Source organism: Cucurbita pepo, chromosome LG20 (genome assembly GCF_002806865.2).
Source record: "Cucurbita pepo subsp. pepo cultivar mu-cu-16 chromosome LG20, ASM280686v2, whole genome shotgun sequence".
NCBI lineage: Eukaryota > Viridiplantae > Streptophyta > Magnoliopsida > Cucurbitales > Cucurbitaceae > Cucurbita > Cucurbita pepo.
The window spans coordinates 2172253-2188034 of record NC_036657.1 but is presented as its reverse complement, the minus strand read 5'-3'; the positions used below and the strand labels follow the sequence as shown (position 1 = coordinate 2188034).

Below are 15782 nucleotides of genomic sequence, written 5' to 3'. Positions count from 1 at the left end.
TTTACAATAATTACTGTTATTAAAGAATAATAAACTGTGAAAAATTAATCGTCAGAAATTTGATCTCCTCAGAATTCCTCGAGTAATCCTTACAAAAGTAAATAAGAAATTTCGTGGGTATAGAAAATGAAATAATTGATATAAATGAGAACAAAGAAGACTTCTTTATCTCTATTCCCCGGGAGATAGATATTCATGATAGGTATATTGATATATATTCATTGATATATTCTCTCTACAATGTTTATAATCTTTTCCCACTTTTTGTGCAGTGATTCCTATAAAGTTGTTGTTTAATGATTGGCCTTTTCCATATTCCTTTTTTTAGTGTATTACATTATCAATCAAGAGAAGAAAAAATAATCATTTTTGTTTAATTTAATGAGTGGATTTTGAAAGATCCCAACTTTACTGTTTTGGAAGATATATATCTAAAAAACATATATAAACTCACCTTAAAATATACACTCCAAAACATTATTTTTTGCCTTTTGATTATGTGAGGTATAAAATCCATTTATAATCATGAATTCAAGACTATGATTTTAGTTCATGTATCCCTTTTCAACTTAAATTTTATCGGTAATAGTTCTAGTTCAGTGTTCGCAGATATAACGTATTGTTGTCATCTTTTTTAGACCTTCTCTTTTAGACTTTCACGTTACAATTTAGTTAAGGAGAGGTTTTCACACATTTATAAAGAATGTTTCGTTTCCTCTGGCTTTAATCAGAATTTGATGTTTCTCAAACTGCTGTTTTGGGTGGTGGGGTGAGAGGGAAGAGATATGGGATGATTGAGTGTAGTAGAGAGATAGCAGTGGGAGGGAGTGTGCTTATTAGTGCCTCAACTCTCAATTGGATACCCATCAGGACAACCACTGGGAGTCCACAAGGTTTTGGAAAGATATGGATTCTCATCTGCTTTTTTGTGTTCTTGATGCTTCTCATCGTCCTCTGCCTGCTCCAACTTGGCTCCTCAACTTGTAAAGCTAACTAAAGTCAATATGAACATTCTGTTTATCTTTGTAACTTGGTGAGAATTTGCTGCTTTTTCTGCTTTTTCTTATCATGACGTTTACGTGACATCTAACATTCCTTCTCTCCCTAGCAGATGTGTTTTAAGATCGTGAGACTGACAACGATATGTAACAAGTCAAAACAGACAATATTTGTTATCGGTGAGCTTGAGTTGTTATAAATAGTATCAGAGCTAGGACATCGGACAGTGTGCGAGCGAGGATGTTGGCCCTAAGAGGAGTGGATTATGAAACCCCACATAAGTTAGAGAGGAGAACGAAACATTCTTTATAAAGACGTGGAAACTTCTCCTTTTAAAATAGTGAAGCAACGGCGATACATAATACGTCAAAGCAAGCAATATTACTTTGCTACCATATATATATATATATTTGGAGTGTAGAAATAAGACAATGTTTTGAAATTAATGAGGGGGTCGCTCAGTAATCGACGCTTCGTATATCGACTAACGTCAAGGCCCGTCTCATTCCATGGCTATCACATGGGAACCAGACATGTCTGATGTGAGGCTCATACTCATGAAATCAGGTGGTGGAGAAAGTATTGGGAGAGTGATTGTGTCACTATTAAGCATGAGAAGAACAGTGTCCATAGTTGGCCTATCAGCTGAATCTTCTTGAGCACAAAGCAACCCAATATGAATACATTTCTTCATTTCACTAACTGACCCACTTCTCAAAATGGGATCTACAACATTCAAGGCTGTTCCTGCCCTCCAGTTCTTCCATGCCTACACCAATTCATTGCAATCAGCATTAGGTTTTTGATCAATGAAACCGAGTGTTGTAATTTCACGATATGTTTATACTCACGTAGCTTATAAGATCATGTATGTTATCTTCCTGACGGAAAGAGCTGTTTTTCTGACCGCTCACAATCTCCAAGACTAACACACCGAAGCTAAACACGTCCAACTTGTTTGAAAACTTTCCATACATTGCATACTCCGGAGCCATGTATCCCCTGAATTAGAGGGTGAGAGTGAAGTTAATAACACTGAACGAATAATATATTAATGAGTTTTTTTTCGTGTATTTGCACTTACTGAGTTCCTACAATTCTACTTGTATCTCCTCGTGTTTGATCGGGTAGAAACAACCTTGCCATACCAAAATCTGAAATTTTTGGATTCATTTCTGCGTCTAACAAAATATTAGCAGGTTTGAGATCTCGATGAACGATTTTAATTTGAGAATCTTCGTGAAGATAAACAAGACCCCTAGCAACACCTCCAATGATCTTGTAACGTGCATTCCAGTCCAAATCTTGACTTCTTAACGGATCTAAACATTAAAACAACGGGTTTTATTAGGCAGGACACAATGTACTAATGACTCGAGTTACTCGAACAAAACAGACATGAAGTATGCAAAGATTGAAGTAAAGAAACGTTACCAAATATGAATTTATCAAGACTTGAGTTCTTCACAAACTCTAACACTAAAAGCCTTTCGTGTTCGTGGAGACAGAAACCGAGAAGCCGAACTAAATTCCTGTGCTGTAGTTTAGCCACTAACAGGACTTCATTCTTGAACTCACTTTGTCCTTGCATGGAGTTCTGGGAGAGCCTTTTCACTGCTATATCTTGCCCATTGACAAGGCTTCCCTGTCAAAAGAATACACAAAACATAGTGAGTCTCGACACCGTAACAACCCAAGCTCACTGCTAGCAAATATTGTCCTCTTCGTGCTTTTCCTTTCGGGCTTCCTCTCAAGGTTTTTAAAACGTGTCTGCTAAGATATAAACAATGTTTCTTTTCCCCTTCAACCGACGTAGGATCTCACAATCCACCCTTTTCAGGGTCCAATGAGAACACTGACGCTCAATCTTCTCTCCAATCGATGTGGGATCTCATAGACGCTACGAATACCAATCATTTTAATTCAATGCAAAAGCTAAATTTCCTCACAAACCTTGTAAACAGCGCCAAATCCACCTTGTCCAATAGTATTTGCTTCTGAGAAGTTATCGGTTGCAGTTCTTATAGTACTGATATCAAACACCAAAGTTTCCAGATCTGCAGTGTCATCCAGTTCTAAACCTGAAGAACAAGTGAATGTGTAAGTAGAACTCATTTCCAAGTTCTTACTTCAAAAAACACCACAAGAATTGAACTGTTTGCCCTTTTGGAATGGATTCTTACTTGCAATTCCATTAACCCTTTGTTTTCTTGCTCTTAGAAACATGAAGATGCTGACAATTAATGCCACAAATACAAGAGCCACAACCATTGGAACAACTATTATGATGACAGTCTTTAAGCTCTCGGACTCGTTTCCTGCAAAGATAAATGAATGTAAGACTTAACCATTGATATAAACAGACTAAAAAGTATGCAAAAAGAAAAGAACCTGCTGCATTGGTGGTTGTATTTGGTGAAAGGGAGGGAGGTGATGGCGGTGTCGGCGGCGGTCGGGGCGACTGGGAAACTCTCGAAACGGCTGTAGAGTTAAAGAAACTGACAATCTCATACCTGAGAAAACAATTGGGTCTAATAATTCTGGCTCCAATCTTCCCTGGACACCATGTTTGAACCACGCCAGCAACAACTTGCAAGCAATCAAGGCACTGTGCCTGTGAAATATCCGGCGTGCATTGCATCATTCCATAAACATTCAAATAATCCTCATTCAAAGTGCTGACATTCCCAGCAGCAAACTTGAGCTTAGAATCCCCTGAAGCAGCCTCCTTTGCGAGGTCCGCCAGCAGCCCCTGCACCACCAGGCTGAACCCTTGCAGGTCCACCGCATCTTGAATGTTCCACATCCAAAAAGCAGGAGTGTCTCGCAAAACCCCAACAATCCGTCGATCCGAATAGCGAAACATGCAATTGGGGTACCAAATTACAGCTTCCTTTTGATTGGGACATTGTTCGGGAAGGTCCAAAACAGAGTCGCTGATGCAACTGCGACAGAGCTCTGGGTTAAGGTCTCCTCTGCAGAGGGCGATGGCATTGACTCGGTCGGGGGTTTGTCCATAGGAGGTGTTGAGGAAGCCTTGGTCGAGGCGGTTGTCGGTCGGGAGGGAAGAGAGGATGTGGTGGAGATTGGCTCTGTAGGTGCTGTTGGCTGTGTAATTGCCGTTGTCGCTTGAACAACTGATACTTGGCTGAGCAGCTGCAGGGCTGCTGCTGCTGCTGATGATGATGATGATGATGGAAAAGAGAAGGGTTGAATGGAACATGGCTGCCGTGCCGCCATTAGTGAAGGATATGATCGGATTATATAACGAGAAAAACTGAAACTTTGACTCTTGACCATTGATGATTTCTTGATGATAATTTTGGTCAATTTAAATACCCATTAGTCTATTTTAAGAACATTTTTCTGTATTTAAACAATGTTGCTGTGTCTCGAAGAATGTTGGAAATAGAACACAACACGATTTCTCTTTGGTCAAACTATGTTTTTTATTCCAATCATATAATTTTTTGTAACATAATATTATATTAATATACTGCAAATATGTCGTGGTTGGAATGTTATGAAAATAATGGGTTAAATATTGAATTGAAACATTATACCTTGTAATCTTTTGCATTTTGGTCACTACAAGCTAGTTTTGGGTCTTATTTGTAGTCGTTATCGATTCATGTGGGACTTAGCTTAGAGGTTGTTATTGTTGATGGATTGCTCTATTGAGAGGTTGTAAACGCCAACAATGCGATGAAATCCACAATGGATGAACAATCAACTCGCAATAGAAATACCCATGTTGATTGGAACCTTTAGAAATTGAACCCACGTCCCAAGTTTAAGCGGAGACAAACCAGATCAGTGTAGCCTACAAGTTCATATACCCTACACGTGATACTTGAAATTTATGATCATTGATGAACACCTATCGTCGAGATTTCAACTGATTTTAGGTGAAATTCATGCAAAGCTCAAGCGACCTATAATTTTAGTCGAGATCTAGAACTTCAACCAACTCGAATCGTTTATCTATTGTAGGTCTCATCATGGGAGAGGTGTCATATATGTGTGTGGAGTAAAGATGTCCACGGGACAAGGACAGAGAAGCCTCCTCCATTTCCATCTCTCCAAATTCCTTATTTATTTTTATAATAATAGATTCCTACCAGAAAATTTATATAGATTAGATTCTCTCTAGAGAAAAAATTCTCAGTTTATTATTATTTTAAAATATAGTTATTTAATATTTTTATTTTTTTTCAATATAATTTTTATTTAAAAATTTATAAAAGATATATATATATATTTTTTAATATTACAATATAAATTTTAATAATTAAATATTATCATTAGAATTTCAAAATTAATTAATTAATTTTTTTTTTAATATAAATATTAATACGTATCAAAAATATATATAAATATGGGTAAACTTATATATTAAACATAAAATAAATACAAACTACCGGCATAATTAAGTATTACAAGTAATTCAGTCAAATAAAATCTCTCACACAATAATTTTATTTATTTTAAGGCTACACGTCAAAAATTACAAACTCCATAGAAGAAAGCCTGCAACAACTATGCCCATCACCATACCCACCGTCGCTCTCCCTTTTCCTGTCCCAACAAACAAAACAGACAACCTTTGTGTCAAACTTTTGTGGGTAATTAATCAAAACAATAAACTCAACACTTAATTTCGATTATGAAGAATTGAGTGTGTATATAAATAATATATATAACCTGAAAGCAGAGGAGGAGAGGCTGTAGAGGGTGTCGGAGCGGAAGGGGGGGAGGACAACGGAGGAGGCGGAGCTGACACAGAAGCCGTCGGAGGGGAGGGAGTCTCAGACGTAGGAGGGTTGGAATCGGGAGAAGATTCCGGCGGCGGAGGCAGAGCAGGGGCAGAAGCAGGGGCAGAAGCAGGGGGTGTGGAAATAGCATTAGAGGGGGAAACGCCGCCGTAAAAAGGATAAAGCTCGTAACGAATCATACAACTAGGAGACAAGACTCTCCCACCCTTTTTACCGCTGCAACAACCAGGGTAATTTTGAAGAGCGCCTCTCAAGCATTTCCCACAATTAGAAGTGGACAAATCCCCTGTACATTGAGCCAGCGTGTAAACAATCGCGTCTTTGAAATTCGCTTCCTTGGTCGCAAATTTCAACGCCCCTTTCACCGAAGAAGCATTAGCAACCGTATGGTTCAACGCAGAGCCCACAATCCGATCAAACCCACTTTCATCCTCCTCAATCGCATTGTTATTAATCAAAATCAACATCGGCCGTTCAGCCACGATGGAAAAGAAAGATTCATTGGAATATCGCAAAAAGCACTCGTCCAACCAAATAACCGCCTCTACACTACGAGGGCAGTAGCTCTGCGTGGAATTGGCAGTGGCCGTGGCCACGCACTGTCGGCAGGCGGTGGCGTTGAGATCCCCACGGCACTGGAAGTCGCCGTAGACAGCGGTGGAATTAGGAGATTTCTGTCGGCCTACGGAAGAATTGTGATAGAAATTGTGAGAAGCATTGGAGGAGAGAGTGGAAGAGAGGGTTTGAAGATTGGAAAGGAAGGTGGAGTTGGGTGAGAAGGTGGCGTTGGAGCAGTAACGGAAGGGGTCGGGATAAAACTCTGCGCTTCCATGGATGGGGAAGCTGAGGAGGAAGGAAAGAAACACCACAAAATTCAGCATCTTAACCAATTTTATTCCTTCGCCTCTTCATTTTGCGTTAGTATTTAACAACTTCAAATCCCCAATTTTAATTTTACTTTTGTGTTTTTTTTTTTTTTTTTTTTTTTTTTTNGACATGATTCCCAAGTCAAACTGTATTGTACAGTTGGTGGGAAATAAAAGTAGGGTAATAAATGGAGAGTTGTGGTCCCCACTTGAAGTCAACGAAGGGACAGAGTCAAGTCAACGATCAGGTCAATGTTCTTCCGGGTCAGTCTTTCTGCCCTTTTTCTACGATTCATTTAATAAAGAGAAAGAAAAGTAAGGATAATTAAACTAATAATGATGAATAATTGACCTTATGTCACATTAAAATATTTATCCACATTTTCTGCCTGAATTTCTGAATTTTGGTATGTATTTTTTATAATGACTTTTCTCTCATGAAATTTATTATTATTATTATTATTATTTTATGTAAATATACCCTAAATATTTAGGATAATTATTCAACATTTTTAGTTTAATTATCGTGTTCTTTAATTAAATCAAAAGAAAATTTTAAATTTTAAATATTGACGGATCATAACACTATCAATATTAAATTGGTAGTTTACTTACTTAAATTTGAGAATAAATGAATATCGGAGTGAAAATAGAAGAGAACAAAACACGGGCGCAAGACGAATATAATATATATATATATATATATATATATATATATATATATATATATATATATATNTCTGTAATTTAGTAAATTATTGTAAGTTTAAATTCCTAAAAATTAAAAAAAAAAAAATTAGTTGACAATTATTCTGAAATTAAAATTAAAATGAATAAATATGAGGTCAAGTCAATGGCCAAATTAATTTCTTGGTCGTGTCGTTTGTCTATGTTTTAGCACCCGACAAGATAAGAAAAAAGAAAAATTCATAAATTCAAACCTTGATTTTCCACGTCTTTTTAATAAACAAAGAAAAGTAATTAAAAAACGATAATTAAACCATAAATGCGGAATAATTGAGCTTATGTCCTTTTAACTTCTCCTTTTCACATTAACATCCCCTAACGTTTAGGGTTTTTTTTTTTTTTTTTTGCCTTATGTGACAATATTTTTATACTCATTTTTAAATCTTATAATCTTATCCTCTAAATATTATAATTTGAAAAGATTAAGCTAAAAAAAATTAAAGATTTAAATTGAGAAAATATGAAAGCAATAAAAATTAATATACATTAGTGAGTATAATTCAATAGTAATTGATATATACTGTTTGTAACACTTCAAGCCCACCACTAATAAATATTGTCAGCTTTGATTTGTTATGTATCGTCGTCAGCCTCACGGTTTTGAAATGCGTCTCCTAGGGAGAGGTTTCTATACCGTTATATGGAATGTTTCGTTACAAATGATGTCAGAGTCAGACACTAGCGGCGTGCCAGCAAGGATGCTGGCCCCCAAGGGAGGTGGATTGTGAGATCCCACATCGGTTGGAGAAGGAAGCGAAACATTCCTTATAAGCGTAACCTCTCCCTAACATACGTGTTTTAAAAATTTTATGAGATTGATAGCGATATATAACGGGCTAAAGTGACAATATTTGCTTAGACATGGGTTGTTATAATTACATCGGTTGGCAAATTTAAATTTTTATATTCGAATTTGTTGTACTAAAAAAAAAGATGAGACATACTTTATCGTGGATGCAACTCTGAAATGGATGCGTCATTGACAGACCATTGGGCAAATTGATTGGTAGAAATATCACTGTCTTTAATATTAGTGTCCTTACTACGCATGAAGAACGCTGGCTCTTCCGGCAATGGCAAAGTGACTGAATTGCTATTAAGCATAAGAACAATGGACGCCATGGCAGGTCTTTGGCTAGAATCCTCTTGAACACACAATAAAGCAATATGAATGCACCTAAGCACCTCATTTCTTGAGTAGCTATTTCTCAGAACTGGGTCCAATATTTCTAATGGTTGTTCGGTCTTCCACAACTTCCAAGCCTAATATAAGAGCAAAAACAATAAACAATAAGGGGTTTGAGAGTTCGGTTTTGTAATGCACTATTTACTACGTTAATTCAACGTCGACTTACGTAGGTCAAAAGGTCTTCGGCAAGATCCGACAAATAAAAACTACTGTTCTTCTGACCACTTAAAATCTCCAACACCAAGACTCCAAAGCTATACACATCAGATTTCATGGAGAAAATTCCGTGCATTGCATACTCAGGAGACATATAACCACTGAAACACAAAAATTGTCAATAATAATCGTTCTAAGTAAGAGGAAGATTTAAGGTAAGAAGAAAAACTTACTAGGTACCGACGATTCTTTTTGTATTTACTTGACTTTCATCCACTTGAATAATTCTTGCCATACCAAAATCCGAAATTTTCGCGTTCATATATTCATCTAACAAGATGTTACTCGCTTTAAGATCACGGTGAATAATTCGGAGACGAGAATCTTCATGTAGGTACAACATTCCTCGAGCAATTCCATTGATGATCTTATATCGTTTCAACCAATCCAACTGTGTTTGTCCCTCGAGATCTACAGATTATGAACAATCGAATTGAAACAGAGTAAAGAAATGAAACAAAGTGGAATATGAAAATGAAGTTGAAGAACAAACCAAATAAGAAAAAGTCGAGGCTTTTGTTGGGAATGTATTCATAGATGAGTATCTTTTCTTCACCCTCCAAGCAAAATCCCAATAGCCTTACAAGATTTCTGTGCTGAAGCTGAGCAACCAACATAACCTCATTCTTGAACTCTTCAGAACCTTGCAGAGACCCTCTTGATAGCCTTTTCACAGCTATTTCTTCTCCATTTTCAAGCCTCCCCTGAAATTGTAACATATATCTAAGTAACTACGGTAACTACGGTTAGGAAGCACACGTCTTCACAGTGGTATGATATTTTGTCCACTCTTATCAACGGAGATCATGGCCATTCCCTAAATTAGCCGAATGTGAGAATCCCTCCCAACGATCCTCCCCTTGGACAAAGTACACTATAGAGCCTCCTTTAAGGTCTATGAAGCCCTCGAACAGCCTCCTCTCCTTAACCGAGGCTCAGTGCCTTCTCTGGAGTTCTCGAACACAGTACACCCTTTATTCGACACTTAAGGATTCTATTTACATAACTAATTAAGGGGATATCTCTAATAACATGTTAGGAATCATAGATCTCCACAGTGGTATGATATTGTCCACTTTGAGCATAAGTTCTTGTGGTTTTGGTTTAGGCTTCACTAAAAGGCCTCATACCAATGTATATGTATATACTTATAAATCTATGATCATTCCGTAAATTAGCCGTATTAAACGAAATTTGGTAGGTTTAAGTAAGTGGTTGGTACCTTGAAGACAACTCCAAATCCGCCTTCTCCCAATTTGTTTTCCTCTGAAAACTTGTTGGTAGCTGAATCGATTGTTTTGAAATCAAATTGCAGAGATTCCATGGTGGTCATCTCATTAACAACTGCACAAATCATACCCAGAAATGGCTTCATATAATTTCAGAGATGAATTTCACAACTAGGATTAAAGAACAACACTTACCACTATCTTCCTTTACAGGAGAGTGTCTGTTCCTAGCTCTCTGGCGCAGGAAGCAACATCCCAGAACAAAGAGCAGGATGGATATGGTAATAGGAGCCACAATGGCCACAATTAACATCGTTGAGATTCTTCTCTTCCCTGTTCAACAAATTCATCATGTTTTTCTTCACAAAACGACTCCATCGGAAGGAAAATAGAACAGAGATTACCTGGTGTAGGAGGAGGAGGAAGAGGCGGTGTTGGGGTGGTGTTATTGGGCGGGGTAGTCGCCGGTGGCGGTACGGAATTCGTCGGCGTTTGTTCGTAAAACATGTAAACTTCGTAGCGAACATAACAGCTGGGAAACAGAACTCTCCCACCTCGTTTATTACTGCAACAACTCGGAATACCATTGATAGCTTGGCGTAAGCATAGTTCGCAATCGGTATTGGACAAATCGCCGGTACACTGTGCTAGAGTGTAAAGGGTTAGATCTGATGTGAAATTAGCCTCCTGGGTTGCAAACAATTCGCCCACCGAGGCGTTAGCAGCTCGAGCCGCGGTGGCTCTCAACGTGGACATGACTAGTTGGTTGAATGGAGCCTTGTCGACGTCTATTTCAGCCGTATTCAGTAACGACATACTTGGCTTTGTGGAAACGTCGGAAAAGAAAGGTTGGTCGGAGTAGCGGAGTATGCATTCATCGTACCAAGCCACAGCGCCTTTACTCAGGGGGCAGTATTCCCGGGCTACGTCCTTGATTGCGGTGGCTAATAAAGATCGGCAGCCGGAGTCGGAGACGTCTCCACGGCACTGGAAGAGGCCGTAAACGGCATCGTTTGGGGGTCGGCCGGCGGAGGTATTGAAGAATCTGTTCTTTGGTGGGCCGTTGGCGGAGAGATTTGAAAAGAGGAGATCGAGATTGGAGTGATAGGTGCTGTTCTGAGTGAAATTTCCCGGCAAGCAACTCCGATATGGGTAAGAAACAGGGATCTGAGCGTTTCCATGGATAAGGAAACAGAGGATGAAGAGGAAAGTAACAAAATTGAGCATCGTGAAGAAGCAATTGAGTTTGCTTACGATTTGGGAAGAAATGGTGGAACTTATGAGAACAAATTTGGCGAAAGAATCGGAAGAAGACCGACAAGAAGTCAACCTCCAAATTGGAACAGAGTGAAGTCAATGTCGGAAATGGAAACAGAGGATAAGCTTTTTCATTTGGTTAATATAGTGAATTATTATTATGATTAAGATTTATTTATATTTATTTATGTGGAAAATTGGGTTAGGAAAAGCGGTCAGAAATTGGAAGGAAAACGAAGTGGGGGCAGTGTGGGGTCAGCTTTGGGCAGGTATGAAAAAATAAATGTGTGTTTTTAATTGGATTTGAATGCTTGAGGAAACTACGTGTCGTTCTTCACTAATTTTGTCGAATTTTATTCATCTCTCAAGTCAATTTTGCATCTTTGAATAAATAATTTAATATTTGAATTATACTTAAATTTGTTGGTATTAAAAAAAAGATAAATTTTATCAAATATTTCGTAATTTTTAATTGATTTTTAACCTTTCAAAATTCTTAATTTCATATTTATTATCATAAAAATACTTAATTGGGTTTCTTTTCGCATAAAAAATTGATATAGGATAATATTGTTGTGTGACAGTCGAAGCCTACCACTAGCAGATATTGTCTGTTTTAGTTCGTTATATTTCAACGTCAGCTCCACGATTATAAAATGCTTCTTTTAGATAGAGGTTTCCACCTCTTTGTAAAAATGTTTTGTTCTTCTCTCCAATCGATATGAGATCTCACAATCCCTCCCCCTTGTGGACCTAGTGTCCTCGCTGACATACTGCTTGATATTTGGCTATGATATCATTTGCAATAGTTCGAGGCTAGTGCTATTAGATATTGTCCATGGGCCTAGCGTCCTCGCTGACACACTGCTTGATATTTGGCTATGATACCATTTGTAATAGTTCGAAGCTAGTACTATTAGATATTGTCTGCTTTGGCCCGTTACGTATTGTCATCAGCCTCACGGTTTTAAAACACGTCTTTTAGGGAAAGATTTCCACATATTTTATAAGAAATGTTTCGTTCTCCTCTCCAATTGATGTGAGATCTCATAAGTAACACCCTTGGGGACCAGCGTCCTCGCTGGCTCGCCGCTTGGTGTATGGCTCTAATATCATTTGTAATAGCATGAGACCACTACTAGTAGATATTATTCGCTTTGATCCGTTACGTATTGACATCAGCCTCACAGTTTTAAAACGCACATTTTAGGTAGAAGTTTCTACACAGTTATAGAAATGTTTCGTTATGCTTTTCAACCGATACAAGATCTTATGCATTATTTTATTAGCATGGACTATTTGACATATTTACTATTAGTTTTTTAAAAATTAAAAAGAAAATTACAATAATAACCATCATTTTTGCAGTTTTGACTAAGAGGTTTGACTCAATTCTCCTCCACTAATTATTAAACTAATAAAATTACCACTTTTTACTTTTTTTTTTTTTTTTTCAAAAAAAAAAAAAAATATATCTATACAACTATATAGTAGACACTATCATATCATTGTAGAGATCTGTCGTGAATCAAAAGAAATATAATGAATAAAAAAAATATAATTTCATTCTTTTATTTATCAAACTTTTCGTCTGTCTAAATCAGTTTACATCCGAAAATGTTAGAATTGAAGTCCACTTGGTCACACCAACAATTAATCGAACAAAGTTACAAACCCGAACTCAAAAAAATCTATTTTATTGAAAAAAAAAATAATAATAATAACAAAGAAAAAGCATTAAAATCATGAAAAGTAGACCGGGCATCTCACGTCCTTGGAAGAAGGCAAAACCAACCCATCACGGCCCACCGACACGTCACAATTAGCGTGCATACCATGGCGCTTACTATCCCAAGCGGATATTCTAAACCGGATGGTCGACGAAATCTCCAACCGGAAACCGACGGCTCCCTTAGACCGCTCTTTACTAAACTCCATCCACCGATGCCTATCGACGTTCAACGTCTCTCCACTAAGCGCCGCCGTCAGCACCTTGGTAGTCTTGGGGCCTTCATAATACTCATCCAGCAGCGGCGTGGACCCGATTTTCTGGTTCTTATAATAAACCGAACCGACCATGGAATCGTAGTAGATCCCAATGTTAAGGTTGGAGTTTCGGGCCGTGACGTTGAAGACAATTTCGGGATTTTTGTAGCCGTTATCGAGGCCCAAACCCAAAATTGAAAAATGGTGAATGAAAAATCGGGGCCGGTGGGGTCGTAAACTAAGCCACAATATAAACATTATGATACCCACAATGAACAACAAGCCCAAGAAGACGGCGCATATGAGCTTGGAGACGCGCGTGGTTAGGCTGTCCTTGACACGCTGTGCGTAATAGCGCGGCGTGTGGTGGCGCTTGATTGGACGCTGCTCTGGCGTGTTGGTCTCCGCCAATTGGGTGGGAGTGTTCATTTTGCAGGATCACAAAGCATTGTGTGGGAGGTGGGTGCTCTTTAAGTAGTGAATATATAAAGGGAATATGTTGGTTGGGGGAATTTTTACGAGGAAAGAAAAGAATAGAAAGAAAACAATGAAGCAATCGAGTTATTCTTGTCTGTTTATTTGAAAAAGTTGGCGTTTGTTGTTTTGAAGGAGTTGTGTAGGGCTTGGAGAATGGTGTTTTTGTTATTCAATGTTTGATATTCTTTTCCCCCAATTGGTTTCTTGTATTATATTAATCAACATATGCTTGTATTGTATTCCCCAACTTTTTTGTTGGCCCATTAGGCCCATTAGTCCACTCTTAGTGGGCTGTACTTGGCCCAACTTCTAAATTTAATTTCCTTATAAAAAGTCGATAATGTAAAGCTTGAATGATTTTAAACCTGCAATCTAAATCGAGTAGAATTGCAAAGAAATTTAGTAATTAATTGAAGAAAGTACTTTTTTTACTACATTTTTCAAGCTTCACATGTACCGAAATGAAAACTCATGAGTGGTAACTTTCATATCTTGCGACTATAATTAATTATCATGTATATTTTATGACAATAATTAGTTAAATAAAATATATTTATGAAATATTATAACTCTAAATTATCATCTACCCAAAATTTATAACCATCATAATTGAAATTTGACTTTTTTTAATGTCGCAGTTTAAATTTATATTAGATTATCCAAAAAAAAAAAATATTAATTTATGGGATTTTAGTATATTCATATTATGGAAATAAATAAAAATAAAAAAAGGGTAGGACTTGAAGTGGGGTGGCAAAAGGGCATTCATTTTCACTCAAAGTAGCTTGTGTGTGGCTTCAATATCAAGTAATCACATACCACAAAAGAACATCAATTTGGTACCATTTCCAAGCCACCATAATCCCAACGTGGGTTCATCACTTCCACTTTTCCAAATTATAGAAACTTTCAAGAATAACATTAACTTCTGGTTGTGAAATTACGTGATGGAATTATAGTTCGTTGCCTTTAACAGATTGAATCGAATCATTTGCCTCTTCTGCCTGACATAGAGTTGAATTCAAGAATCGTGTTTTCTAAATAAAGATAAGGTTGCAAATCATAAGAATTGCTTAAGATCGTTGTATAATCATTGATTTCTTCGTTCCTAATCCCAAAATCAATTTTAATTCTTCACATTATCCAAACCCCTCTTAAAAGTCAAATCCCATAACAATGATTAAACTCATATGACCTCTACTAACTTAGAGGGTGTCCAACTTTAAATTACTTAATAATCCAATAAAAGTAAAGGAAATGAAGAGGATACGACGTCGTAGGGTCCCAAATGCAAGAACGATATTAAAAAAAAATTAAATATTATCTTTATTTTGCATTAACCAAATGTTCCTTTTCATTATCAGATATAATGAGAAATTGCAAATTTTATTTCAATAATTACATAAATATCATTTTTTTTTTAATCATATTTGTTAGAAAATTTAATTTACACCAAATATAGTATTGTGTGTGAAGCATACAAAACAAGTTTAATAAATTTTCTTTTAATGTTATTAATGACATACAAAATAATTGCAACATCCTAAGCCTACTCTTTCCTCCATGAATTGGGTCGAGAGAATGTTAGCTAATTGTCATAAGGGTAAATACCAATTAAATTGTCTGTTTTGGCCTTTTCATCGCATCTATTAGAGATAAATTTTCACACCCTTATAAAAAAAAATGTTTCGTTTCTCTCTCTTAACTTCGGGGGCTAGCATCCTCGCTGGCTGGCATAGCACTCGGTGTCTGACTCTAATACCATTATCAAAATGTCTACTCGTTTAAACTATTATTAAGCAATGAGCACATCTCAAGGGTTTGAAATTCTAACTTTTGACAGAGAGTCTAACAATTAATATTCTCTCGACGACTTAAGATACCATTACTAATCGTTCGAATGTTTACATTAAATGAAAGTCTGTAGTAATTTATTAATATTGTTCGATCGTCTGGATCAACAACTACTAAATTAGAGATTCGAGAGGACGGTATAAACTTGTCTACAAGTCCAATGAACCAACGACCTTAAAAGATAAAT

The 15782-nt window shown here is 37.0% G+C and overlaps 3 protein-coding genes across 3 annotated transcripts; all 3 read right to left on the bottom strand.

The window, feature by feature from the left end:
* Positions 1 to 1501: 1501 nt before the first annotated feature.
* Positions 1502 to 6686, bottom strand: LOC111783516 (cysteine-rich receptor-like protein kinase 25). Its single transcript, XM_023664445.1, has 8 exons — positions 5704 to 6686; positions 3391 to 4308; positions 3183 to 3317; positions 2953 to 3080; positions 2434 to 2644; positions 2084 to 2321; positions 1851 to 2001; positions 1502 to 1768 (listed from the first exon to the last, which is right to left on the bottom strand). The coding sequence occupies exons 1-8, from the start codon at positions 6653 to 6655 to the stop codon at positions 1502 to 1504; spliced, it is 3000 nt and encodes a 999-aa protein (XP_023520213.1). The 5' UTR covers positions 6656 to 6686.
* Positions 6687 to 8214: 1528 nt separating this feature from the next.
* LOC111782972 (cysteine-rich receptor-like protein kinase 10) lies at positions 8215 to 11248 on the bottom strand. Its single transcript, XM_023663838.1, has 7 exons — positions 10426 to 11248; positions 10217 to 10354; positions 10015 to 10136; positions 9286 to 9496; positions 8966 to 9203; positions 8743 to 8893; positions 8215 to 8650 (listed from the first exon to the last, which is right to left on the bottom strand). The coding sequence occupies exons 1-7, from the start codon at positions 11246 to 11248 to the stop codon at positions 8333 to 8335; spliced, it is 2001 nt and encodes a 666-aa protein (XP_023519606.1). The 3' UTR covers positions 8215 to 8332.
* A 1568-nt stretch (positions 11249 to 12816) lies between these two features.
* On the bottom strand, positions 12817 to 13702 carry LOC111782986 (NDR1/HIN1-like protein 26). Its single transcript, XM_023663848.1, has one exon. It carries the CDS (start codon positions 13691 to 13693, stop codon positions 13022 to 13024), a length of 672 nt encoding a protein of 223 aa, XP_023519616.1. The 5' UTR covers positions 13694 to 13702; the 3' UTR covers positions 12817 to 13021.
* Positions 13703 to 15782: the final 2080 nt, after the last annotated feature.